Source organism: Perognathus longimembris, chromosome 11 (assembly GCF_023159225.1).
Source record: "Perognathus longimembris pacificus isolate PPM17 chromosome 11, ASM2315922v1, whole genome shotgun sequence".
Lineage (NCBI taxonomy): Eukaryota > Metazoa > Chordata > Mammalia > Rodentia > Heteromyidae > Perognathus > Perognathus longimembris.
In genome coordinates, this window is record NC_063171.1 from 45,780,731 (window position 1) to 45,806,431 (window position 25,701).

General features: G+C 45.0%; 2 protein-coding genes across 2 annotated transcripts; one reads left to right on the top strand and one right to left on the bottom strand.

Annotated features, from left to right (window-relative positions):
- Positions 1–547: 547 nt before the first annotated feature.
- LOC125360211 (alpha-1,3-mannosyl-glycoprotein 4-beta-N-acetylglucosaminyltransferase-like protein MGAT4E) lies at positions 548–6,477 on the bottom strand. Its single transcript, XM_048358240.1, has 3 exons — positions 6,435–6,477; positions 3,621–3,779; positions 548–1,730 (listed from the first exon to the last, which is right to left on the bottom strand). Exons 1-3 carry the CDS (start codon positions 6,475–6,477, stop codon positions 613–615), a joined length of 1,320 nt encoding a protein of 439 aa, XP_048214197.1. The 3' UTR covers positions 548–612.
- Positions 6,478–8,409: 1,932 nt separating this feature from the next.
- Positions 8,410–23,845, top strand: Hhipl2 (HHIP like 2). The gene is made up of 9 exons (XM_048358241.1): positions 8,410–8,709; positions 12,631–13,283; positions 14,128–14,271; positions 15,408–15,739; positions 17,219–17,345; positions 19,308–19,453; positions 20,922–21,003; positions 22,348–22,430; positions 23,559–23,845. The coding sequence occupies exons 1-9, from the start codon at positions 8,410–8,412 to the stop codon at positions 23,843–23,845; spliced, it is 2,154 nt and encodes a 717-aa protein (XP_048214198.1).
- The last annotated feature ends 1,856 nt before the right edge of the window (positions 23,846–25,701 follow it).

The following is a 25,701-nucleotide window of genomic DNA, read 5'->3' on the forward strand; positions in this document are numbered from 1 at the left end:
TTATTAAGCTACGTTTCTTCCAGCAAAAGCTTTCTTTCTTTCTCTTTCTTTCTTTCTTTCAGTCCTGGGGCTTGGATTCAGGGCCTGAGTATTGTCCCTGACTTCTTTTTTGCTCAAGACTAGCACTCTACCACTTGAGCCACAGCACCACTTCTGACTTTTTCTGTTTATGTGGTGCTGAGGAATCAGTCCCAGGGCTTCATGTATGCAAGACAAACTCTCTACCACTAGTCCATATTCCCAGCCCCAGCAAAAGCTTTCTTAAAGAGCTATCCATTTGGATAGAAAAAGGGAAGAATAAGTGTTTCATTGGAACCAAAAGAAAGATGGATTCTTTTTTCTACCTTTCATTGTTTGTATGCCCCCCATATCACTCTTACAGGTTAGAACAAAATGGCTTTGCACTTTTATTTATTTATTTATTTATTGTCATCGTGATGTACAGAGGGGTTACAGCTTCATAAGTAAGGCAGTGAGTACATTTCTTATGAAACTTGTTACCTCCTCCCTCATTTTTTCTCCATCCTTCCCCCCTCACCATCCCCCCCACATGGCTTTGCCCTTTTAAATGCTCATACTGATTTATCATTAACTCTCAACAGCATTTTCCGTTCATCTGGCATTTTCCTTCCAGAGGTAAATGTGTCTAATGATTAGACCACCAGCCTGGTTAGCATTTACCACCACCCTCACACAGCTCACTTGCTTCCCCAGACTTTCCAGAAGAATCTCCCGATCCATCAGCCCTTGCTGGAGATAGTCCAGCAGGACAAAGTTGGCACAGTATTGAGGTATTTCATCAGGGCTGTAACCTAGCTCCACCTGCCCCTTCTGTAGGGTGTACTTTCCATCCACAATGGCACCTGTTATCACTTGCACTCTTCTCAGGTTTGCTGGATGGTTCAAAAGTACTGTCAAATGATTCCCTGTGCTAACGTTGTAGGTCAAAAAAAATGACTCATCCAGTGTATAGGCCTCCCAGGGCAAATGAACATCAAAAACCTTCATGTCCGTGTAAACAGCTGCAGGGAAGACGTGAGGACCATGAGGATTCTCGTGAATGCTTGTGGCATTTTTGTCACCGGTGGGGTGGCTGTACAGCCTGTGATAGAAGAGGAATGGTCTGTAGAGGAGAGGGGTTTTCTGGATCAGGAGGGTACGAAAGTGAAGGATCAGTCTGTCAAGGGGTTTTTCCTTGTGGAATAGGAGGAGGAACTGGGCCAAGAAAGGAAGATTCCTGCTATGGAAGAGCTTGCCAAGGAGCCCCATGTTAGAGAACTCTAGGAGCACCCATGAGGTGGGTTTCATGGTGGCCACCGTGGAATAAATGTGGGTGACAAAGTTGGGGGCACAAAAGACATTGTCCTCAATTAGCAGGAAATAAGTAGACAGGTTTCGGGCAAAGCTCATGAGGAAGGCGTAGTCTGTGTTCTGCTTGGAGTAGAACTGCCCTTGCGAGGTCTCGTTCTGGGTGCCTTCTACAGTGGGGTAGGCATCGGGGGGAGCATGGATCAGTAGCAACTTCCCTGCTAAGATCTGTGAGCTGTAGAGTCTTGAAATGTGGGCGACGGTTTTTTGGAGCCAGGTGAAGTTGGCATCTGCTAGGTGGACCAGCACTGTGAGCTGTTTCTTCTCAGCTGGAGAGCAGGCACGGTATAATGAAGCCAGCGTATTCAACAGGTTGCCTTGATTTTGTTGTGACACTGAGGAGATACCCACTGTCAGCCATGCTAAGAAGAGGGAAAGCAGGGACAGTTAGTTGTCAGTGGGCAGTGATGGTGAGGATTGTCATAGGATTAGGATGCTGGGAATGGTGGAGGCTTGTCATTTTAGCACTGAGTATGCTAAGGCAGGAGGGTTCCAAGTTTGGACTACAATAGTGAGACTCTCTAGACAAAAACAGATTATGGAAGGGGAGGTGCTACTTGGGACTTCCTCTCTCTCTCTCCCCTCTCCCATTTCTCATTTGTTCTCTGGCAGGATGGATGTTTGCATCCTTGTCCCTCTTAAGTATGCCCCCAAACTTATCAACACCATCCTCAACTTCAAGCTTATTAGACATGCGGAATCTTAATCCTGTTTGTCAGAATCTACATTTTAATGAAATCAGGAGATTTGTATGCATATTAGAGTTGGAGAAGTACTACTATGTGATGCTGAGTCCTTGTGGATCTGAAGTCTTTGAACTTCAAACTTTGAGGCACATATGTTGAGTACTCAGTAAGTATTAACTGTTATTGTAGTGATTATACTTCTTTTTTCTCAGCTCATCTTTCAAAAGGTTTCCTTTGAAGAAAGATATTAAAAAGAGGACTCCCCTAGAAATTAGGAGCATAAGGTTTTTTTTTTTTTTTGCAGTGCTTGGGATTGAACCTGGTAAGTGCATTAGGCAAGTACTCTACCACTGAGTTATGCCCTCAGCCCAAGAGCCAAAGGTTGTTCTCATTTCTGTCACTGGCTGTGTGATTGTGAGCAGGTCCTTCTATTGCAGTTTGGTTCTAAATCCATAGAGCTAAGGGAGTTGGACTATGAGACTTTAACAACCCCTTCTTATACAAATGTTCTCTACTAATCTAGTGCCTGTACCTTCTTAATTCCTCTTTTCCCTTCAATAATTCTTTTTTCATAGTTAGACATTCTGCTTATTGTTTGAGTTCTTCTACTTACACATGCATATAAACAACCTCAACCACAGTTCCTTTTTTTTAAAGGTTTACTCAGTATCTTTCCTTTTACATTTTTATGCCAGAAAGCTATACAGTTGTCCATGTCCAGGGTGTCAACTCTAAGTGCAGCCCCCAATATTAAGTTTCAGAAAGTAAGGCAAGTCATGTTCTTTGTTTCCCCAATATGACTATGATCTGTGGATGAGACTAACAAGGTAATGTTCTGAAGTGTTTAATATGTGGTTAACATTGATTTCATTTTCTCATTACAAATGAACTTAATATTTTCCCTTCTTCCTCAAACTTTATACATGTGAACATCTCGGGAGAAGGGTAAAGAATTGTTGATCAGGTTCAAATATTTCTGGGTACAGTTCTGTCTTTTCTTTTCCTCCTCTTTTCTTTCTCTCCTACCTATCTTGCCCTACTTCCCCTGGGGCAGTCTATCCCTCCCCTTTCCTTAGCACTCACTCTTTCTTCTCTTTTGGTTTTTTCCTAAATATTTCAAGGTGATGGTGTGCCAGTCTTCTAGTGGCCTTAGGCTCTTCTTACTGTTATAACTGTCCTCCTGGGATGGTAGAAAAGGCAAAATATGTATCTCCTTTCACAAAAGAACAGATTGATGCCCTAGTGACATCCCATAAGCTTCTTTAGCAAGGAAAGACTGAATTATTCTACCCAAAGTAAACCCAGTGCATTCTGAGGATGCTTGGCTATTGGCTCAAGGATCCAGGGCTCAAGCACTATTCATTCTTTCCCTTACCTTAAAAAGATGAGAAATAAATGCAGCTTCTTTATGGACTAAGAGGTCCAGGTCTATGACCCAATCCACTCTAGAGCTTCCTTCTCTCAGGCAGAAAAATAAAATGGAGGAAAGCCAAAGTGCATTGGGTGAACTTGCCTGGCCTCTACATTCCCACCCTCCCTCCATTCCCAGTTTGCAAACTACAGTACATGTTGCAACTTGGTCTTCAGTAATCACCAGGTTTTGACTATGTTCAGTTTGTTCAAGGAGTTTCCAAGCGATGAAGAGCAACAGGAGTAGGAAGCTCACTGCAGTTAGGAAGCTGTGCCTGGTGGGAAACCACATCATATCTGCTTCGGATTGGGCTCCTAGAACAAGATGTCAACACACACAACTGGAGGTCTTTTATCTTCTTGCCCATGCATAGAATTTCTCTTCTGTCCTCACCCACCCCACTCCTAATAGTCTATCCAACGGCATGATCATTATTAAGTTAGGCCTAAACTTATCCTTTCTCTGGTTTAGGAAGCAGATAAAATGTAAACCTTATTCTCTGCTGAGGCTGCTGAGGAGCATGTAGGCCCACTCAGAGTTACTCTGTGTTGTTATATAGGCCAGAACCTTCAGGCTGTGCTTAGCTTCAAGTCACATCATTTTATAGAGCAACACTTTAGACCTCAATTCCACCATTTTGAATAAGAAGTGCCAAGTCAGAATGGCGCCAACTCTTGGTCATACAAGTACCACCATCTGCCAGCACATCATGCAACACAAACTTAAATGTAATTTATTTTTATTAATAAATAATAAGAGCCACAAATGCATTAACTCATGGGAGACACACTGGACTCAGGAGCTTATAGGCCACATCAGAAGTAATCACCTCACCTGTGACTACCAAGAAGGAGCACCTCAGGACTGAGATGTGACAGGGTCACTGACACATCCCTTGCTTCCTTGTCACGAGTCTCATCTAGGGAAACTGCCATAGCCAAGGCCTCTCCCCTGTCCCAGGCTCAGCTCAAGTGCATTTTTGGGAATGCCTTCCCAGTTAGTGGTTTGGTAGAAGTGAACCTACTTTTCTCCTTTTTAAATGAGACTTATAAAACATACTTACATATAGTAATAAGTATAGTAATAAGTATAAATATAGTAATAAGACTTTATAGATTAAACTTTTTCTTGCCTGGCTTCCTTAAGCAGAGATGTTTTGTCACATTGGTAATTCAGGAATAAGCCTATATGTAAAGGAAATAGACTTCTCTAGGCCATGAACATATGGATGCAAACCCTGAATGAAAAGGCTTTGCAATCACAGTCACACTGATTTAAAGACAGAATGTAACCCATTTGTCTCTCCTATGTTATTGACCGATTGATTATATTCAGCTCTGAATTTGACAGACTTCTGGATGAGGGAGGGAGGGAGTAGGAGAGAAAAAGAGAATGGATAAGAAGAGCTGGGATGATCAGGGCCAGTTACCTTAGGAGTGTTGAACTGAAGATGAGTGTGAGTCTGGGCACAGCACTTTGAGGTCTCTGCAGGTTCCTGCCCTTGAACTTGGCTTCCTCTGTGATGTTACCTTTGTGTCGCAGTCAGCTCTGGTCCTAGCATCAGAGGGACCCATGTCCAGGACTCCCTTGTGATACGTGCATGCTTCACAATCAGTGCCTAGTAATGATCATTCATCCCAAGGACCAGCATCAGTGCTGTATACATTTTGTGTAGATGCTGGAGCTTGAACTCAGGGCCGTGTGCTCTTATTCTGCTCCCCCATTCCCTTGCTCTTGTCTGATGCACTACCACTTGAGCCATGCCTCTAGTTCTGGACTACTGTATTATTGTGTGTGTGTGCGCGCGTGCGAGCGCGTGTATGCACTTGTCCTGGAGCTTGAACTCGGCTTGGGCGCTGTCTCTGAGCTTTTGTGCTCAAGGTTAGCATTCTGTCACTTGAACCATAGCTCTACTTCCAGCTTTTCTGGTGATAAATTGAAGATAAAACTCTCCTGGACTTTTCTGCATGGGCTGGATTTGAACCAAATCTCAGACAGGATTATAGACATGAGCCACCAGTGCTTGGCTTGAGATATCTGTCTGTCTGTCTGTCTATGCAAAAGCAAATACTGTATCTTTTTTTTTTTTTTTTTTTTGGCCAGTCCTGGGCCTTGGACTCAGGGCCTGAGCACTGTCCCTGGCTTCTTCCCGCTCAAAGCTAGCACTCTGCCACTTGAGCCACAGCGCCGCTTCTGGCCGTTTTCTGTATATGTGGTGCTGGGGAATCGAACCTAGGGCCTCGTGTATCCGAGGCAGGCACTCTTGCCACTAGGCTATATCCCCAGCCCCTGTATCTTTTAACAATCAACTGCCGACCAGACCCCAGTTCTTGCTTTGTCCTCACTGCTGCTCTGCCATGTTCGTTCTCTCCTTCCCTCCTGTTGGTGCCAATGACCTGTACACCCAGACTTTCATCCCCTCTTACTTCCAGTCTCCACTCATGCTTTCCCTCCTCTTCTGCATGCCTGCTTCTCCCTCTCTCTTGGATTATTCCTATCATGATGAGCAAGCAGATCTGTAATCTCTCAGTGAGGGGGAAAGGTAAAAAGTAAAATGTTTTCCTGAGTCTATATTTTAAGTTCTGTCCCACTGAACAGAAAAAAAGTGTCTTTACTCACTAGCATCTTTATTCATGTTCTCTGTCATGGTATTTCCTGTGAGACTATCACAATCTTCTCACTCTACCAGTGTCATTCTGTTCTCTACCTATCGTGGATTCTGTTTTCCAGAGCATTTAAAAAACTACATGCTTGCTTTTTCTTTCCCCTCATCCTCCTTTTCCCCTTCCTTCTTTTCTTCTTCCTCCTCCTCTTCTTTCCCCTTCATCTTCTGAAATTAGGACCTTATGCTTGCTAGGCAAATGCTCTACCACTTGATCCATGCTTCCAGCTCTTTTGCTTTAGGTTATGTTTTTAGATAGGGTCTCAGCCTTCGGCCCAGGATTGGCCTCAGACCACAATCCTCTTACCTATGTTTTCCTTGTAGCTGAAACTGTAGGTGTAAGCCACCATGTGGGGCTACATCAAATATATACTTAAATTTTAAATATGGGCTCTTTAAGAAAAAAAAATTCTCTGGTACAAGCAGGATAAAAGCTGGGAACCTGGGCAACCCCACCAACTTGCATCTGTGCCCTTTGGTGGAAGCTGTTCCCTCTTGCAGTCACTTTGCAATCCCCTTGGGCTCCAGGAAAGGCAGGATTGGCCAGGGATAAACATCTTGTGCAGGAGGTAGAACTCTCAAGAGAACAAAAGCTCAGGACAGACCACCTGCCACCTGCCGTCTACCACCTGCCAGCAACAGTGACTGACTTGTCCAGCCCCCTTTAAGTGGTGAAAGGGAAAGATCTTCAGAGACCAAGACTGAGATAATGGCCAACCAGGCTACATCCGGGACCTAACTGTGGGAGTTTTAGCTATGCATACTTTCTCATTCCCTTTTCCAATTCTTTCTGCTGACATAACATTGACGAGAGTCTTTCCATGTACTGTTCATGCCATATAATGAATCTTTCTCTGTCTTTACCATGTCTTGTTATTTGGCATATAGGGACCTGTGGCTGGACCTGAAACACGAGACTCAAAAGAATTTGGGCCTGGGTGGTGGTGTCACTCCTTTTTAACAATTATGGGTGAGCTATCTATAGCTTGTCCAGTGCTGAGCAGGAGAGACCTCCCCCTTCTAGCTACAGTCTGCCACTGGGAAGGGGGTGGCACGAAGGGAGGCTTGTGCGTGGGCAAAAAATGGTGTGTGGGGGGGAGATAAGCACCAAGCCCAACACACAGTGGTGATAAATGGTGAAAAAATGGTAGTAACCAGACATTATATAACAATGCACAAAAAGCAAGGAGACAAGTGTCTGGTGATTTGTGTGTTTCTCCAGGGAACATTGCACAAGGGGTGGCTAATTGTGATGATAGCATTGAATTGGAGAGGAGATGCTCAGATGGATTAGCCTGTGCACCAGGGAAGCCAAACTCAGACCCCAGGCCTGGATGAAGGAAGTGGGTACCGGGGTAGGGGTGGGTGGGAGTAGGCAGAGACTGCAGTGGGGTGGGATGGGTGTGGAGAGGGATCTGGGTTCAATTTCCAGTGCGCACACACACACACACACACACACACACACACACACGTGCAACCTTTAGGAGGTGGAGGGAGTATGTTTGTTGCTCTTCTGTTCCTCCTGCCATATGAGAATGCAGTAACAAGCTGGCCTCAGTGAGGAACAGAGCCCTTGGCTCCCCGTCTTGAATTTCTCAGGCTCTAAACTGTAGTATTAACATTTCTACTGTGGATCAATAAAACCCAGTCTGTGGTACTAATGGCAGTAGTATGAACATAGACCTCCCTGCCTTTCCTTCCATCTCCTTGCACTGTGCCTTGGAATTCATGAGCTGTTCTTCTCTTCTCCACATACAGGCACACCTGGCCTCCCATCAAGCTCTCCTTCCACTTTCCCCTGTTCTGCACTGTTCCCCTGTGCTCTCCCTCATCACTGCAGGAAGCTGGACGCTTGCCTTCCAAAACCTGTCCTCTGGGGTGTAATGTGTGGTGTGCGGCTCAGCCTGTGAAAAGACAGTAAACAAGGGGGAACTTGTTGACCCCGCCCCCTCCCCAAGGTGGCAGGAATTCTGCACAGTGCTGAGGATCACAACACCTTTGCTACTGATACTACTGTTCCTTTTGGTCCAGCAACCAGGTGCCCCAGGGACTGGGTGCTGGCTTTGAGCCTTTGGCATGGGCATCAGCTTCGTGTTTAGATGGGACTGACATGGCCACCTCCCACAGGATGAACACTACTCAGAAACTACCTCATTGAACTTGGGGTGGAGCTGAAGGCCGGGGAGGGGGGGAGGAGAAGGAGGAAGGGGAGGGAACTTGGGCAGAGTAAGGAAGACATCCTGAGCAAACACAGCCATCCCCCAGGGTGTGCCAAGGCTAACATGCTGAGCAAGTCCACTCCTAGCCCATATGGGGGTCTGCGTGGCTGGCCCCCCTGCCTCTGCCTGGCATTTTTGTTGGGTCAGGTGGGTTTGCTGCTGGGACATCCCCAGTGCCTGGATTATGGGCCCCCTTTCCGGCCCTCCCAGCACCTTGAGTTTTGTTCTGACTACGAGTCCTTCGGCTGCTGTGACCAGCACAAGGACCACCACATTGCAGCCCGGTACTGGGACATCATGAACTACTTTGACCTGAGAGGCCACGAGCTGTGTGGAGGGTACATTAAAGACATCCTTTGCCAGGTAGGCCCAAGTGGAGTGCCTGTGGGGAGAGAGAGGGGGTTTGGGAAAGTAGCCCTTTGGTTGCCATAGGTTCCCCAAAGTTCTGCCTCGGGGTTCTTCTCCAGGTGCCAGAAAATGAGAGGTATTCATGGACTTACTGAGCAGCTATGGGCTGTATTCTTCCTGCATCGAGAGGAGAGCCAGGCTTGGCACACCCTTAGGTGGTCTAGTCCTCGCTCTTCAGCATGCTTTGTTGGCGGGGGGGAGGGGGTTCTAGTATTACAGTGGTGGTGGAGATTGGGGGGGGGCGTTGAGGGGTTCCTCTGGGTTCTGTCTACCCAGTACTGCAGAACTGAATGGAGAAAGCCTTAAGCTGTGGAGTGGTGACTACTCAGGCTTTCTGCTTCTCTGGGTTCATCAGCAGCCAAAATCCACATCTCTGGGAGGCATTGGCTTAGCAGAACTGAGCCTGGAAACATAAAGGTGGAGGCTGCACACACTGTTTTTGTGGGAAGTGGATATTTAGGGGTGCAGAGAGTGGATGAAAGAAATGACTATGGGGGAATTCCGATGATGTGATTCGAGCAGATCTTTGATCTGAGACCCTCATGCATAACCAGTGTAATTATGCAACTGTCCACGGGAGTCTCTCCATGTCCCTGCTCCCCCCCCCCCCACTGTCATTATGCCAGAGTGCACTGGCCACCCTGACTTCTTACCTAGAATACAGGCCCTAGGGCCCATCCTGCTGCTGTTTCCTGGAGAATTAACTTGAGATAACCAGGTAGGTAGAAGCTTGGCTTTCATGAGCAGCACTGAGATTATTTACTTCTGAGATTTCCTCTGGTGAACGTGTCTCCCTCTTCCCCTTCCCTCCCTCTTGGGTGAGGTTTTATTTATTAATTTGTATTTGTGTATGCATGTGTATATGGGGTCGGGGGAGGAGGTCCTCAGGCTTGATCTCAGGGCCTGGGTGCTGCCCTTGAGCTCTTTTGTTCCAGGCTAGTGCTCTACCACTTTGAGCCATGGTTCCACTTCCAGTTTTTGAGTGATTCATTAGAAATAAGAGTCTTGGGGACTTTCTTTGCCCAGGCTGGCTTCGAACTGCAATCCTCAGAAAACTCAGCTTTCTGAGTAGTTAGAATTACAGGTGCAAGCCACCAGCACCTAGATAAACTGTATTTTTGTTACCTGTAGTCATTCACAACTAGGTGAACTTTTATTTTTAATTTGTTGAAATACATTTTTATTATCCTTGAGTAGCTGTACAAAGGAGTAGCCATTCAACGTAACAGTTTATGAATACAGTGCATCTTGATCAATGTGGGAGAGGTTTTAGTAAGCTGCATTCAGCAGCCCTCTTGTTTTAAGTACTTGAGGAATAACAGTAATATTAGGGGATGGGTGTTGTGGTGCATGCCTGTAATCCCAATTATATGGGAGTTAGAGGTAGTGTGATCGTGGTCTGAGGCCATTGCCAGACAAGACTGAGACCCTATCAAAAAATAAACTAAAGCAAAAAAGTGTTGGGGACAAGGCCCAAGTGGTAGAGTACTTGTCTAGCAGGCCCTGAGTCATCACTTCTTTTCACCAGTATAGTAACAGCAGCCCTGGCTCATTTGCTTGATAGTTTTCTATAAACTCCATTAGAAGCCAGGTGCTTAGGATGCTGAGGACTGAGGTCAGCCCAGGCAGATAAATCCAGGAAACTTGTCTCCAGTTAATCAGCAAAAAAGCTGGTAGTTCGAGGTGTGGCTCAAGTGGTAAAGTGAAAAAGCTAAGGAACAGTGCTGAGGGCCCTAAGCTTTGAGTTCAAGCTCCAGTCCCAGAACACACAAGAAAAAAAAAAGAGTCAAGTTATATAATACAGACACTTCCTGGGCTGAGTTTTCTTGCTCTGTGAGAAAAACATTTCACTACTGAGCTAATTGTGTAGAAGCAGCTTAGCTGACTCCAAAGGGCTGCCCAAGAGTGTCGCGAGATGACTATTTTCCCAGCCTTTTCCTGTCTCCTCATTTGTCATCATTTCATCCTCGCTCCAGTCTGTCAGTTTCTCCTTTCCAATCTCCTAGAAAGGAAGGATTCAGATAGATTCAGGAGCAGGCTTATTTTACTTTTTACTAACAGCTCACACAAGTATTTTCAGCTGAAGCAGACAGCCCACAGAGCGACAGTGTGTGTGTGTGTGTGTGTGTGTGTGTGTGTGTGTAGTGTCTCTAGGCTCTTCCTGGTAAACCAAGAGCTGGCTCTGAGACATTCAGTCAGTGGGAAGTAAGAAAATAGAGCTCTGAGACACAGGAAAATCTCAGAAGGAAGGGTCATCATTTTACTATAGGTGAGCGAGTCAGTTCTACACAGGATGCTGGAGTGCAGGAGCTGGTGGGCTCCATCTCTACTCCATAGCCCCAAACTTGCCCTTTAAACCCACTTACAAATTGCTATAATCAAATGAGGGCCAAGTAGCTGATAGTCCTTTGAAAACATGGTTCTTATAATTTTTGTTCAGAGCAGTTGCATTTACCAAAAGCCACTATTCAAATATGTATAATTCAGCCAGGCACTGGTGGCTCACAACTGTAATCCTAGCTACCCAGGAAGCTGAGATCTGAGGATCATGATTTGAAGCCAGCCCAGGCAGGAAAGTCTAAGAGGCACTCCAGTTAATCTCCAATTAATCACCAAAAAAGCCAGAAGTGGAACTGTGGCTCAGGTGGTAGAGCACTGACCTTGAGCAAAAAAAGCTCAGGGACAGCATCCAGGCCCTAAGTTCAAGTCCCAGGATGGCTGGCACAAAACAACAAATTTGTTTAATTCCCAGCCAGATATTTTGCAAATATTTAATACAAAGACTAAAACATTAATACATGAAAAAAAGTTGCTAGAACATACTCTCTGGAAGTGATATATCAAATGTTGATTGTGATTGTTTTATTTATAAAATAGTTCAAAGATGGGAAAAGATGGAAAAGTGAAATCACTGAAATGCATATACAGTATCTAGATTTAGTAATATGAAACTTTTGCCACATGGCTTCATTTGTGACAAAGAGAAACACTGAGAAATTTGATATCTGTCATTTATTTTGTGCTGGTACTGGAGTTTGAATGTGGCTGTTTTGTTTTTCTTTCTCAAAGCTGGCACTATACCATTTGAGTCATGCCTCCATGCCTCCCCTTCTGGCTTTTTTGTTGGTAAATTGGACATAAGAATCTTGAGGATTTGTCTGCCTGGGCTGACTTCAAACCTCAATCCTCATGTTTCAGCTTCCTGAGTAGCTAGGATTACAGGTGTGAGCCACTTGTGCCTGATATTTATTCATTATCATTTCACATAATATTTATTTCACATAATATTTATTCATTATCGTTTCACATAATCTTAATTTCAGCCTCTTGAGTAGCTAGGACTACAGGCCACCAGCACCTGATGAAATTATCATTTAAAAATAGTCATCATTTCCTATTATCTTAAGTGTTAAGAGCTTAGTATAGTGAATGTAATCGTTTTTTAATTAGCATACATGAGGAATCCAAGAGGATTTTATTGAGGCAATTAAGAGGATTTAAATTTTTTTTCTCCTTCCAGAAATATTAAGTAGAAAATTTGGGTCCCAGAGAAATGATTTGCCAGAAATTGGTAACAAAAGCTCAAGAATCCTGATATATACCTCATATTTTTTCTCTAGGCCATGCCCTCCTCCTCCTCCCCCTCCCCCTCCCCCTCCCCTCCCCCTCCCCCTCCCCTCCCCTCCCCCTCCCCCACCCCCTCCCCCACCCCCTCCCCCTCCCCCTCCCCCTCCCTCTCCCCCTCCCCCTCCCCCTCCTCCGTCTTCCTTCCCCTTCTCCTTCTCTTCCTCCTCTTTCTCCTTCTCATCCCCCTCTTTCACCCTCTTCTTATGCAAATTGAGACCAAGCTCTTCCGGTTCTTCTTTTCTTCTGTAGGAATGCTCGCCCTATGCCGCCCACCTCTACGATGCTGAGAACCCCAAGACGCCCCTTCGGAACCTGCCAGGTCTCTGCTCTGACTACTGTTCTGCCTTCCATTCTAACTGTCACTCTGCCATCTCCCTGCTCACTGGTGACCATGGCCTCCAGGATTCCCGTAATAAAGATGGTGCCCGCTTCTGTCACCTCCTCAACCTCCCTGACCAGGACTATTGCTTCCCCAACGTCCTGAGGAATAACCATCTCAACCGCAAGCTGGGTGTGGTAGACGAGGACCATCAGGGCTGCCTGCAGCTCTGTGTGAGCGAGGTAGCCAATGGGCTAAGGAACCCGGTCTCCATGGTTCATGCAGGAGATGGCACCCATCGCTTCTTCGTGGCCGAGCAGGTGGGGGTGGTGTGGGCCTACCTGCCAGATGGGAGTCGCCTGCACCAACCCTTCTTGGACCTCAAGACCATTGTGCTGACCACGCCATGGATTGGGGATGAGAGAGGCTTCTTGGGGTTGGCATTTCACCCCCAATTCCGCCACAACCACAAGTTCTATATTTATTATTCATGCCTGGGCAAGAAAAAGGTAGAAAAGATCCGGATTAGTGAGATGAAGGTTTCTCAGACAGATCCCAACAAAGCTGACCCCAGCTCAGAAAGGTGAGACATGGCAGGAGAAGCTACATGCTGCACTGTGTTCTGATACGATGCCAGGCTGTCTTACAAGAAAACAGAGAGGGGGGCATTACTGATTTTTAGAGCAGTGGCTTAAAATGCTGAGAAAGGAGGGAAGCCCAAGTGAGACTGTTAAGTCAAGGCCTTTTATGGGGTATGGCCATCACTGTGAAGTATCCTAATTAGAACCGTGCCTGCTTGCTTGCCTTCCCACCATAAAGCTGTACAAATGGTTATAGGTAATATTAGCACATTGAATATAGTAACTATTTCTGATTTTTGTGGGGGGCCTTAGATTCCAGTCCCTTCATCTCGCCCCATGTGGTATTTCTCACTCTCCAAGTAACAGTGGCACGTGACCATAAAGCTACTAGTGCAGGTCAGATGGGAACTCGGCTGACCCTGAGTGCATGCTGCGAGCTTTCCGCCATGCTCCCTTTCCCCTTCTCCCTTCCGCTTGTCTCCTTTGCTATCACAGACAGGCTGACAGATTTGAAAGAACCCAAAGAACTGATAGACTAAGCTGGGCTAACTTGCTCAAAGGAAGGGCTGGAGACTTGTGGTAGAGCAGAAGGTAAGGGACATGTTCTAGAAAGGGGTGATGGCTAATCCTGGCCAGGCCTCAGCTGATGAAATCATGATATGCAAGGAAAATCACCTAAGAAAGTTACCCTAGGATATAAGAGCCCAAAGTGACTGCTTTGGGTGGGAGCCTTAAGTCTTGGCTGGCTTGGTAGGGTCTTGGCAGCTTGACCCATCACTTGTGGACATTCTGAGATGGCATTAGTTTGTGTAAGAGCCTAGTGTCTAGTTTCGTTGTCTCTTCCAGGGTCATCTTGGAAATAGAAGAGCCAGCTTCAAACCACAATGGTGGACAACTTCTTTTTGGCCAGGATGGGTTTCTGTACATATTCACCGGGGACGGAGGGCAGGCCGGAGATCCCTTTGGCAAGTTTGGGAATGCTCAGAACAAGTAAGCTGGATGGAGGCTGTGAGTCTGTTTTTGAGAATGAGCCCTGGGTACAATACTTTTTCCAAGAGATGTGAGTCAAACCCAAATCATTCAGGGAAATATTAAGTTCCTACATTGAGGCAAGTGAGAGGAGGAGCCTTTGTGGTTTTGTCCTTTAATGACGGGACACAGTATGTTTTGCTAGTTGATATTACATGAATGCTCATTGTGACTTTCAGAGGGCTAGGCTGTGAAGACTTCAGTATTTTAAATAAAACATTAGCAGGACTGTATACACCATTCCAAGCCCTCAGTTTATTTTAACTCAACAGTGGCATTGAGCTATGTGTACCAGGCCCAGGAAACACGTGAAAAGTTAGTGAAATTGAGAGGTCAAGAGTACTGAGTGTATGAAGTGCATGTCCAGGCCCCAGAACCGGCACAAAACAAGGCAAGACAACAAAACCCACTAACAGTTGCCCAATGCCTACTGCGAGTTAGGAAGTTCATGAAGCTCGATTCCCATCATTCATCCCTAGGATCCTGACAACACCGCTTCTATCCTCTGCTTCATTGATAAGGAGGCAGGCAGAAGCCCAGAGGCCAAAGCCATCGGCAGAGCCTTTCTAAAACCTCTGTTCCTTCTGGCTACATGGCTGTCTGAGGAAAAATAAGATCAGCTTTTTAATTGATAAGTCATATTAGACCAAGTTGGAAGCAACCATACTCATAGTTAAAAGAATGTGCAGGGTTGTGCGCCCGCGCATGCGCGCACGCACACACACACACACACACACACACACACACACCTGCTTGAACTAAGGTCTTCATAGTCAGTTTTCTTGCTCAGCTGGTGCTCTTACCACTTGATCTGTGGCACCAGTCCTGCTTTTTGCTGGCTATTATGGAGATAGTGTTCTCATGAAGCATCCTTCCCAGGCTTTGATTAATCCTTCAGGTTTCCAACTAACGAGAAACTAGAATTTATAGGTGTGAACCACTGGCATCCAGCTACACCTTGCAAATATTAAAAAAAAATAGTAAGTTGCCTTTTTCCCATCTGATTCCCATCAGTCTCCTGGTACTCACTACGGGTAGACCCTGTGGGATGGTGCTTTCTCTTTCCTGGACCTGTTTCTTGGCATTCTGTCTTTCAGAAGTTCCTTGTTGGGAAAAGTATTAAGGATCGATGTTAACGGGGCGGGCTCCCGTGGCAAGCGATACCACATCCCCCGGGACAATCCTTTTGTTTCTGAGCCAGGGGCCAACCCTGCCATCTATGCGTATGGGGTCAGAAATATGTGGCGCTGTTCTGTGGACCGAGGGGACCCAGTCTCTCGTCAAGGTCGAGGCCGGATCTTCTGTGGGGATGTCGGCCAGAACAAGTTTGAAGAAGTTGACCTCATTGTTAAAGGCGGGAATTATGGCTGGAGGGCCAAGGAAGGGTTTGAATGTTATGACAAAAAACTCTGCCACAATGCCTCTTTGGGTAAGTAAGAAGACATCTGGGGGATTTCTTGCATGAATTAATGGGTTGGAAGTGGAGGTAGAGGAGTAAGACCTAGTGTTTTAGCTCCAGAGACTTGGAGATGCTCATCACAAACAACTATGGTAGCTCACTCCTGTAATTCTAGCTACTTAGGAGGCTGAGATCTGAGGATCAAGGTTTGAAGTCAGCAGGGCAGATAAGTCAGTGAAACTCTTGTCTCTAATTAACCAGCAAAAAGCCAGAAATTGAGGTGTGGTTCAAGTGTTGGAGTGCCAGCTTTCAGGGGAAAAGCCTTGTGACTTGTGAGAGTGTGAGGTCTGGAGTTCAAGCCCCATTACTGCCACATACACACAAAATAAGAATAACTTTCAAATGACTGCTTTTGCTTTTTGTTTCAGTATCCCTCCCTCCCTCCCTCCCTCCCTCCCTCCCTCCCTCCCTCCCTCCCTCCCTCCCTCCCTCCCTCCCTCCCTTTCTCTGTTTCTGTCTCTCTCTTTTAAAGCTGTTATTATAAAGGTGATATACAGAGGGGTTAGAGTTCATAAGTCAGGTAAAGAGTATATTTCTTTTTGGACAATGTCACCCCCTCCCTTGCTGTCTCCCAGTTTTCCCCTCCCATCCACACATACAAGTTGTATAGTTCATTTTTAATAGCATCTAGTGAGTACCTTTGCTCTATTTGTTCACCCTTTGTGCCTCCATGTTTCAGCTTTTTGTAAGCCTTTCTCTATAAAATCAATCTCTTAGCTGGGCACCAGTGGATCATGCCTGTAATCCTAGCTACTCAAGAGGCTGAGATCTGAGGATCCAGGTTCAAAGCCAGCCTGGGCAGGAAAGTTTGTGAGACTCTTATCTCCAATTAACCACCACAAAATCAGGAGTGGTGCTGTGTCTCAAGTGGTAGAGCACTAGCCTTGAGCTGAAGAGCTCAGGGACAGCACCTAGGCCTGGAGTTCAAGCCCCATGACTAATCCAAAAAACAAAACAAAACACAACCAAAAAACCAAAGAACCTCTTCTGTTCAGACCATTGGAACATTTATTCTATGGAATGCTTGTTTCCTGATTATTTTGTTTTATTATTTTGTTACATATTTTATTATCTTTAGTTGCACAAAGAGGTTACTATTTTATTTTATTTTTGATGGTACTGGTGTTTTAACTCAAGGCCTCATGCTTTCTAGGCTGGTGTGATACTGCTAAGTCACTGCTGCCTAATTTTACAGTAGAAAATAAAGTTAAATAAGATGTGTGTGTGTATGAGAGAGAAAGGGGGATTGGGTAGAGAGAAAAGTGGAGGAGAGAGAGATTTGGCTTAGATAGCAATCATGGAGGTACAGAGATTGTGTAGCTGTTCTGTTGAGAAAAATAAACATGCCTGCCAGGGAATGACATTAACCATCCCCACCCCTCTTCTTTTCCTCCCTAAGATTCCCAAATTTGGGCCTGATGCTTGTTCTCCTTCCTTGTTTCTGCACAGATGACGTTCTGCCCATCTATGCTTATGGCCATGAAGTAGGGAAATCCGTCACTGGTGGTTTCGTCTACCGTGGGTGTGAGTCCCCAAACCTTAATGGCCTCTACATTTTTGGGGACTTCATGAGTGGGTAAGGAAGTGTTGACATTATTTTCCCTTTAGAAATTATTATTATAGGGCTAGGAAGGTAGCCTAGTGGTAGAATGCTTGCCTGGCATGCATGAAGCCCTGGGTTCAATTCCTCAGTACCTCATAAACAGAAAAATCCAGAAGTGGTGCTAGCCTGGAGCAAAAGAAGTTTAGGACAATGCTCATGCCCTGAGTTCAACCACAGGGTTGGCCAAAGAAATTATTATTATAAAGATGATGTACAGAGGGACTATATATACATAAGTCAGGTAAAGAGTACGTTTCTCTTTAGACAATGTCGCCCCTCCCTTGCTAGTTCCCAGTTTTTCCCTCCCATCATTTTCCCTCCTTTATTATCATGTTTTTATTGGCCTAACATATGGTAAAATACAATCTCTTAGGAGCAAAAGTTGATATAAGTTTACAAATGCATATACTTTGACCACTAACCATATCAAGGCACAGAACATTTCCATCCTTCTAGAAGGTTCTTTCTTTGCCTAGTGCCTGTACACATCCCCCCTGCCTCATGGAGTCAAAGGTGACCACTCATCACAAATTTGCTTTTCTTTTGAAACTTCCTAAATAAATAGAATTACATTTTATACAGTCTTTTTTTCCCTTGTGCCTGGCTTCTTTCATCCAATTAATGTCTGAGATTGATTCATGTGGTTGCATGTGTCAGGAGTTTGCCTTTATGGGTGTTTTCTATTATTCATTTGTATAAATACATCATAGTTCATCTGGTGATTCTTTGGTTTAGGGATGGTTGAGCCACTTCGAGTTGGAGGATATTATGAATAAAACTGCTATACTATAATCGTAGTTTTCAATGTAGAGCTCTTGCACAGTTAAGAATTTCTTAATGTTTTTAATGCATAGCATAAGTGTCATTGTCTTGTTAAAATATAATTACTAGCATATTGGGCTGGAGGCTGTGTCTCAGTGTTATAACACTTGCCCAGCCCGCACAAGGTCCTGGATCTGACCCCCTGCATCCTTTCCTCCCCCCAAACAGCCTACAATTTCTTTTTATCTTTGTATTGCATTTGTATTCTGACAACCTTGCTGAACACCTTGTTGGCTGTAGTAAGTTTATTTTAAATACAATTTTTTGTCATTATTAAGGTATTATACAGAGGGGGGTCATTATTTCATAATTCAGGTAATGCATACATTTCTCGTTTGGACAATGTCACCCCTTCCTTTGCTTTCCCTCAGTTTCCCTTTGCTGTCCCTGCCCACAAGTTACATAGTTCATTTTCTACATAGCATCTACTAAGTACCATGATTGCATTTGCTCACCCTTCCTCCCTCCATTTCTGTGCTCGCTTTGTCCCCCCTCAAAAGACAAAAAGTAAAAACAACAACAACATCAAAAACAAGAGCAAAAATCTAGTGAGTTAACAGAATTGATTATAATGGATTTTTTATAGAAAAACGAATCTGTGGGTTATAGACATTTTGTTTTTCCTTCAAATTGGAAGCCTTCTCGGGTCACTGAACTCCATGTATAAAAGCAAAAGAGCTCACGCCTATAATCCTAGCTAGGCAAGAGGCTGAGATCTGAGGATGACAATTCAAAGACAGCATGAGCAGAAAAGTTTGAAAGACCCTTGTCTCCAATTAACTACCAAAGAGCCAGAAGTGGCACTGTGGCTCAAGTGGTAGAGCACTAGCCTGGAGCACAAAGACCCAGTGACAGCACAAAAGAGCTTCCCATCCAGGGCAAGGGTGTGTCTAAAATATCCATGAGTGTGTGTGTGTGTGTGTGTGTGTGTGTGTGTGTGTGTGTGAGAAGATGTAGATGTAGGCAGTGTGTAGGTGTGTGTAGGGTGGCTGGCTATCGATGTCTTTATGGAAGAGCCAATTCTGGTCCTCAAAGATCTCTGGCTTTAGGCAGAATATCATCCTGCAGAGTGGAAATGGATTCCTAAAACACAAGGTTTTGTTTTTCATCTAGTCGACTTATGGCTTTGCAGGAAGATAAGAAAACCAAGAAATGGACGAAGTGGGACATCTGTTTGGGCAGCACCTCGGCCTGCGCATTCCCAGGGCTGAGCAGCACCTACAGCAAGTTCATCATCTCCTTTGCTGAAGATGAAGCAGGTATCACATGCACACAGCCACCCGATTTCTGCTCACTGGAACTTCAGTAATCATAGCAAGAAAAGGTTCCCTTGGCCAAGGGCATCTTTGTCACTTGAGCCACAACTCCACTCTGGCTTTTTTTTTTTGGTGGTTAATTGGAGACAAGAGCCTCACAGGGCTTTGAACTACCATCCTCAGATCTCAGTGTGCTGAGTAGCTAGGGTTATAGGTGCGAGCTACTACTGTCCACAGGTTATGTTTATTTTTGAAGACTAAAATGTTCCAATTTTAAATAAATTTCATTTTGTTTTACATTGATGTATACAGAGCTTTTCACAGAGTCAATATTTGGCCCTAGCCATGCTTAGAGGCAAAAAAATTAAAATGAAATAAAATAAAAGGGTCTCTCAGAATCCCTTCAGGCCTCAGATTCTCTGTAGGTGTAAAGCTGGACCTGAAAGAACTCCTAAGGGTTTAGTTTCCTTCCATTCAGCTGTGGCATGGCCGGAGGGGACCTTCAGTTGAGTGGGATATAAACATTTCCAGTCAGTTCCTGCCTCTTTCCTCCCTTCTAGCTGATGAAAAGATAGTTTGAGGGGAATGTTTTATTATTTATTTATATAAGAACAGATGGTATTTTGGAAAATCCGATCAATTTTAATAGAGAAAAAAGCCTAAGGGAGTTCCAAATTGGAAGTTCAAACATACAAAAAAAATACAGCGAAACCACAAGTTGGCAGGTTGTAGAGGAGAGTGGATGGGTCGTGTGGAAATTAGGGCCAACATGGGACTCTCTTCTAGTATCTTCCCAGAAGGGGCAGCCCACTGGGCAGTGGAGCCCAGAGGCAGGCCTGACCAGTGACTCTGGGCTGCTCTCTTCCGTGACTGTTTTGTGGCCTTGGCTTGTGCCCGTAGGCTTTTTGTGAGAGAAAACAGGACAGTTTGGAAAACCAGTCAGTACATGTGGGCAAACAGGACCCAGTGTCCTTGCTTGAATTCTGAGAAGTAGACTTGCCAAGGTATTCCTATGCCAGGCTATGCACAAGGGCAGGGCTGGAGCCAGAACAGTTGCTCCTCCAGCAAGTGTGTGTTTGTGTGTGTGTGTGTGTGTGTGTGTGTGTGTGTGTGTTTTTTCTTCCAGAGCTGTTTGCTTTCGTGTGGTTCATGAGTAGGTTTGTGTGTTCTGCACTTAACCCATTCTTTACAATGCAGAGGCATCTTTTAGATCTAAGCCTTCCTTCATTATTTTATATAAGAGCCAGCAGCTTTAGGTAAAGGTACTTTTTAGTTGTACCCCAAATCTCTGCCTTTATTGTGGTTCGCTTTCATAGTGAGCTCTTAAGACTGAGCTGGTGTTTGGGACTTCATATGCAGAATTCTTCCCCAAGGAACTTACAGCTAGTAAAGGTCTGGCTGTCAATCTGGGATCTGGAGCTCCGTGGGTGGGGCATCCTGCAGATTCCCATTGTGTTTCCTGTTTCCATAGGGGAGCTGTACTTCCTGGCGACCACCTACCCAAGTGCCTATGCACCGCATGGATCGATTTACAAGTTCGTGGACCCTTCAAGGTGAGATCTGAGGGCCACTTCTTCGCATTTGCTGTGTTATATTAATTCTTACCTACATAGCAGGTTATAATATCAGTAATTAGTCTATCAGAACTACCAAAACTTCCTACAGAAACAGATCTAGGCACCAGATGAAAAGCGATTTGGGCAAACACATGTGTAGAACAATGTGTCAGTAGAAATAGTGGGATATTTGGGGGAATAGTCTTTTTACAATTGGAACAAGAATCTCTTCTCATACTACTTTGGCTCCTGACGTTCCAATTTTCTTTAAGGAAAAAAAGAAACCACACAAAAAGGGAAAAAAAATCTCTTTTCTTGGTCTTCCTCTTTCAGCTTCCCAAGTGTTAGGATTATAACCGGGCGCCACCATGCCCGGCTCTTAAACCTCATTCTTCATCAGTCACTTCTTGTGTGTTAGACACACAGACATCATTTAGCCTTTCCCATCTCTCTGAAAGATAGGCACTGTTATTTATTTATTATTATTATTATGTTTCTTTGATTTGGTGCTGGAGATGGAATACAGTGCTTCATGAACGAGTTCTACCACTGAGCTGTACCACCAGTTGTATGTAGGAGGTGTCACTTGACAAAGCAGCTTATGAATACAATGCATCTTGATCCGTGTCATCCCCTTTAACACTCTTACCCCTCTTTGACCCACCACTTCCCTTACTTTTCTTAATATTGTGGTATAAATAATGGATTGTTGACTACATTCTCCCCCTTCCCCCCTTCATTTGTCTAAAGGGCTGATTATTCCCATCCACCATTTGTTTTATTTTATTTTATTTTGTCTGGGCCTGGGTGCTGTCCGTGAGCTCTTCTTCAGTTCAAGGCTAGTGCTCTACCACTTGAGTCACAGTGCCACTTCCAGTTTTCTGGTGGTTAATTGAAGATAAAGATCTCATAGATTTTCCTGCCTGGGCTGGCTTTGAACCACAACCCTCAGATCTCAGCCTCCTCCTGAGTAACTAGGATTACAGGCATGAGCCACCAGTACCCAGAGTTGGTTTTTAATTTTGATCCCAGAATTGGCCAACACTCATTCTATAAAATAGAATAAGTATTCCTACTTTCTGTACTTTGTAGATGTAGGATTTGAGACTTTGTAAGGTTTCCTGGGCTGGGTCACCAGAAATTTGAACCTGATGATTTGTGTGTGTCACCAGGTTCCCTCTCCCCCCAGCCCCCCACTGCCCCCCCAGGACCTGGAGCACCCCAAGGTGTCCATGCCCCTCTCCTTGCCATCTGTGGTCTGACCCCACTTCTTGCAAATGTGTGCCTTCTGCTGGCCTTGATTTTCAGGGTTGTGTGTTTTCATTTTTTTTCTGTTTTTAGGAGAGCACCTCCAGGCAAGTGCAAATATAAGCCAGTGCCGGTGAAAACCAAGAGCAAGAGGATCCGGTTCAGGCCATTTGCTAGTGAGTCTTAGTCTGAGGCCTCCATGGGGAGGTCTAGCAGTGTCCTCTGTAAACCCAGGACAACCCCAGGGTGGAGGGGCTTAACCTCTCTCTTAAGGGTTGTCTTTCAGATGAGGATTATTGCTTGTTTCTCCTCCTCGGTTACTAGAGTAAGTGGTAGTGACACTTGCTTCTACTTTGACCTATTGTCCTCTAGCCATCCATCCATCCATCCATCCATCCATCCATCCATCCATCCATCCATCCATCATGTATTCATTCATTTGGCATCAAGTATTTATTAGGACTGAATTTGTGACTTGTTCTCTGCTAAGCTCTGACTGTTTAAAATCTCTAATCTGTTGTGGCACAAAATCAAACAGGAGGAAATATGGCAAAGAAATAAATAGCCTTGAGGATATGGTGAAAAAAAAAAGAGTGACCAGGGCACTACCCTTGAGTGAAGGCTTCTTCCTTGGAGTGGGGTAGGATGAGGAATCAGGAAAGACTTACAGAGGCAGGTAAACCAGGTGCTGAGTGGCTCATGCCTGGAATCCTAGCTACTCAGGAAGCTGAGATCTGAGGATCATGGTTTGAAGTCAGCCCAGGCAGAAATGTCTGTGAGACTCCAAGTAGCTAGCAAAAAAACTGGATGAAAAAACGATGGCTCAAGTGGTAGAGTACTAGCCTTGAGTGAACAAGCCAAGCGACAATGCAATGAAGGCCTTGAGTTCCAATTCCAGTGATCAAACGTACATACCCCCTCCCAACTTAAAAAGGAGGGGGACTCTCCTTTATAAGATCCCATGGGATCCATCTCGATGAGTATCTGCAGAGAAACCCCATCAAAAAAAGGAAATATTTAGATCTAGGTCAGAGAAAGGAATTACAAATGTTAATACAAATAATTGGTATTGAAGAACCCTCATATAATTCCGGGCACAGTGGCCTATTCCTGTAGTACTAGCTAGCTGGATGACTGAGGCAGAAGGTTCCTTGAGCCCCAGGATTTGAGGCCATCCTGGACAACACAGCAAGACTCTGTCTCTTTAAAAAAAGGTTATAATTTTGAAAGGTTTCATAGTGGTGCGTCTTCTGTAGCTTTTTTCTCCGACTTTGCTCACTTCTTAAATAAGTGTTTATTTCCAGAGACAGTCCTGGACTTGCTGAAGGAGCAGTCAGACAAAGCAGCTAGACCACCATCAAATGCAACCGTACCTCCCAGCCCAGCCTGGGCCTTCCCCAGGAAGGGCTCCTCCAGGAAGCCAGCTTCAGCCACAAGCATCGAGAAAACACCAAGAGGATCTGGCACAAGGAAGAAAGCCAGAGTCTGGTCTCCACGTCCCCTGGGCAAGGGGAAGCAGAATCTGAAAACCCACCGTGGTGGGCTGAGGCAGTTGGCACAGCAGAGGCCAATGGACCAAAGTCAACCATGACCTCTTGGTCAAGGTGATCAGCAGCGACCTGAAAGAGGAGGACCGCCTGGAAGATGAAAAGGGCTCTGAACATGGCGTCTGGGAAGGCTGATGGAGATGGGGGCAGGCTGGGCCTCACTCAGTGCCTGTGTGCAGTTCATGCTGGGTTATCATTATGCACTAGTTTATACACCTCCTTGCAATCCTACCATATGTCCCCATTCTATTCTACAAAGGCCTACAGCCTGGAGTAATAAACCACGTTTGCTTAAGCCATGCATATTCTTCTCCCGGATGATTTTCTGGCATTAGGAAATCTAGCTGGTCTCATCATGTCTAAGAATCATATTGCCCAATGCAGTGTTTGGGAGCAGGCCCCGCGCATGCCTGTCTTCTAAAGAAAGTACCTTTGTGATGGTCACTTCCTTTCCTCCAGTCTGAAACTCACTAAAAAAGAATCCAGGTCCTACTTGGCTTTACCAAATGGCATAATAAGCAGAGCTACCTTCTATTCTGCTGCTTTATCTCGAAACTTCTGAACCTTGCTCCCTCTCTGTTGCTGTATGGCTGTGTTGAAGGTGAGGGAGGTGAGGCTACTTGAGGCTCTATGACTGGCCATGGTGTGGAGGGTGCTGGGAACAGAGCATCTGGACTTGATCTCAGATCCCTTCAGACTTCCATGCATCAGCCCACGGAGGCCTTCAGTGAAGGAAGAGAAATGGAGGAAGCAACGAGAATAGACAGGATAGGCTGCCAGTGGAGTACTGGGTTTGTTGCTGAGCATAAAAATTGCCATTGTGTCCTGAGCAACTGTCCCACGAGAAGTGCATCTTCTATATGCCTTCTCATCTCTATTTTTTAAAAAATTATTAAAAATTATTAGTAATATATTACATTGGTTAAAGTAACGCAAATGTTTTTTTGAAAGTCTGATAAAGCTCAACTAAGACATCTAGTCTGATACGGATCTGTGCAGTGACAATTCTTGAGTTTTAGAGACAGTTTCCATTTGGTTTTTTGCAGTTGGTATCAAAGCTACAAGTAAAGGGGGCTTGAGGAGGTTGGACTATTGGTGACAAGACACTGCACAAGGTGGAGTCTTGTCATGGAAAATGTCCATTTGTTTCAACTACGACACAGCATTTATAGCACTGTCCCTGGCTTCTTTTTGCTCAAGGCTAGCACTCTGCCACTTGAGCCACAGTACTGCTTCTAGCCTTTTCTATATATGTGGTGCTGAGGAATTGAACCCAGGGCTTCATGTATAGGAGGCAAGCACTCTTGCCCCTAGGGCATATTCCCAGGCCATTTCTTTCTATAAAACTTCTCCATTTATTTTTGAAAATTCATCATAATTCCAAGTTTTCTTTTTGAATTTCAGTCTTCTCCTTCCTTCCTTCCTTCCTTCCTTCCTTCCTTCCTTCCTTCCTTCCTTCCTTCCTTCCTTCCTTCCTTCCTTCCCTCCCTCCCTCCCTCCCTCCCTCCCTCCCTCCCTCCCTCTCTTCCTCCCTGTTTGAGCTGGTACTGGGGCTTGAACTTAAGGCTTAGGTGTTCTCCCTTACCTTTTTTCGCTGAAGACTGGCACTGTGCCACTTAAGTCACAGCTGTACTTTTAGATTTTTGGTTTCAGAGATAAGAATCTCATGGATTTTCCTGTCTGGGCTGACTTCAAACCTGGATCTTCAGATCTCAGCTTTTTGAGTACCTAGGATTCCAGATGTGAGCCACTGGCATCCAGATCTTTTGTAGCTCTTAGGAGTGCTCTCAGGATAGAAATAGGCTACTGACCAGCTGTGATATTTCCTGCTTTTAGCTCTTCTCAAATGTAGGTATTATTGTAAACATGGGGGAGATTAATCCTGGGTCACTTTATTGAA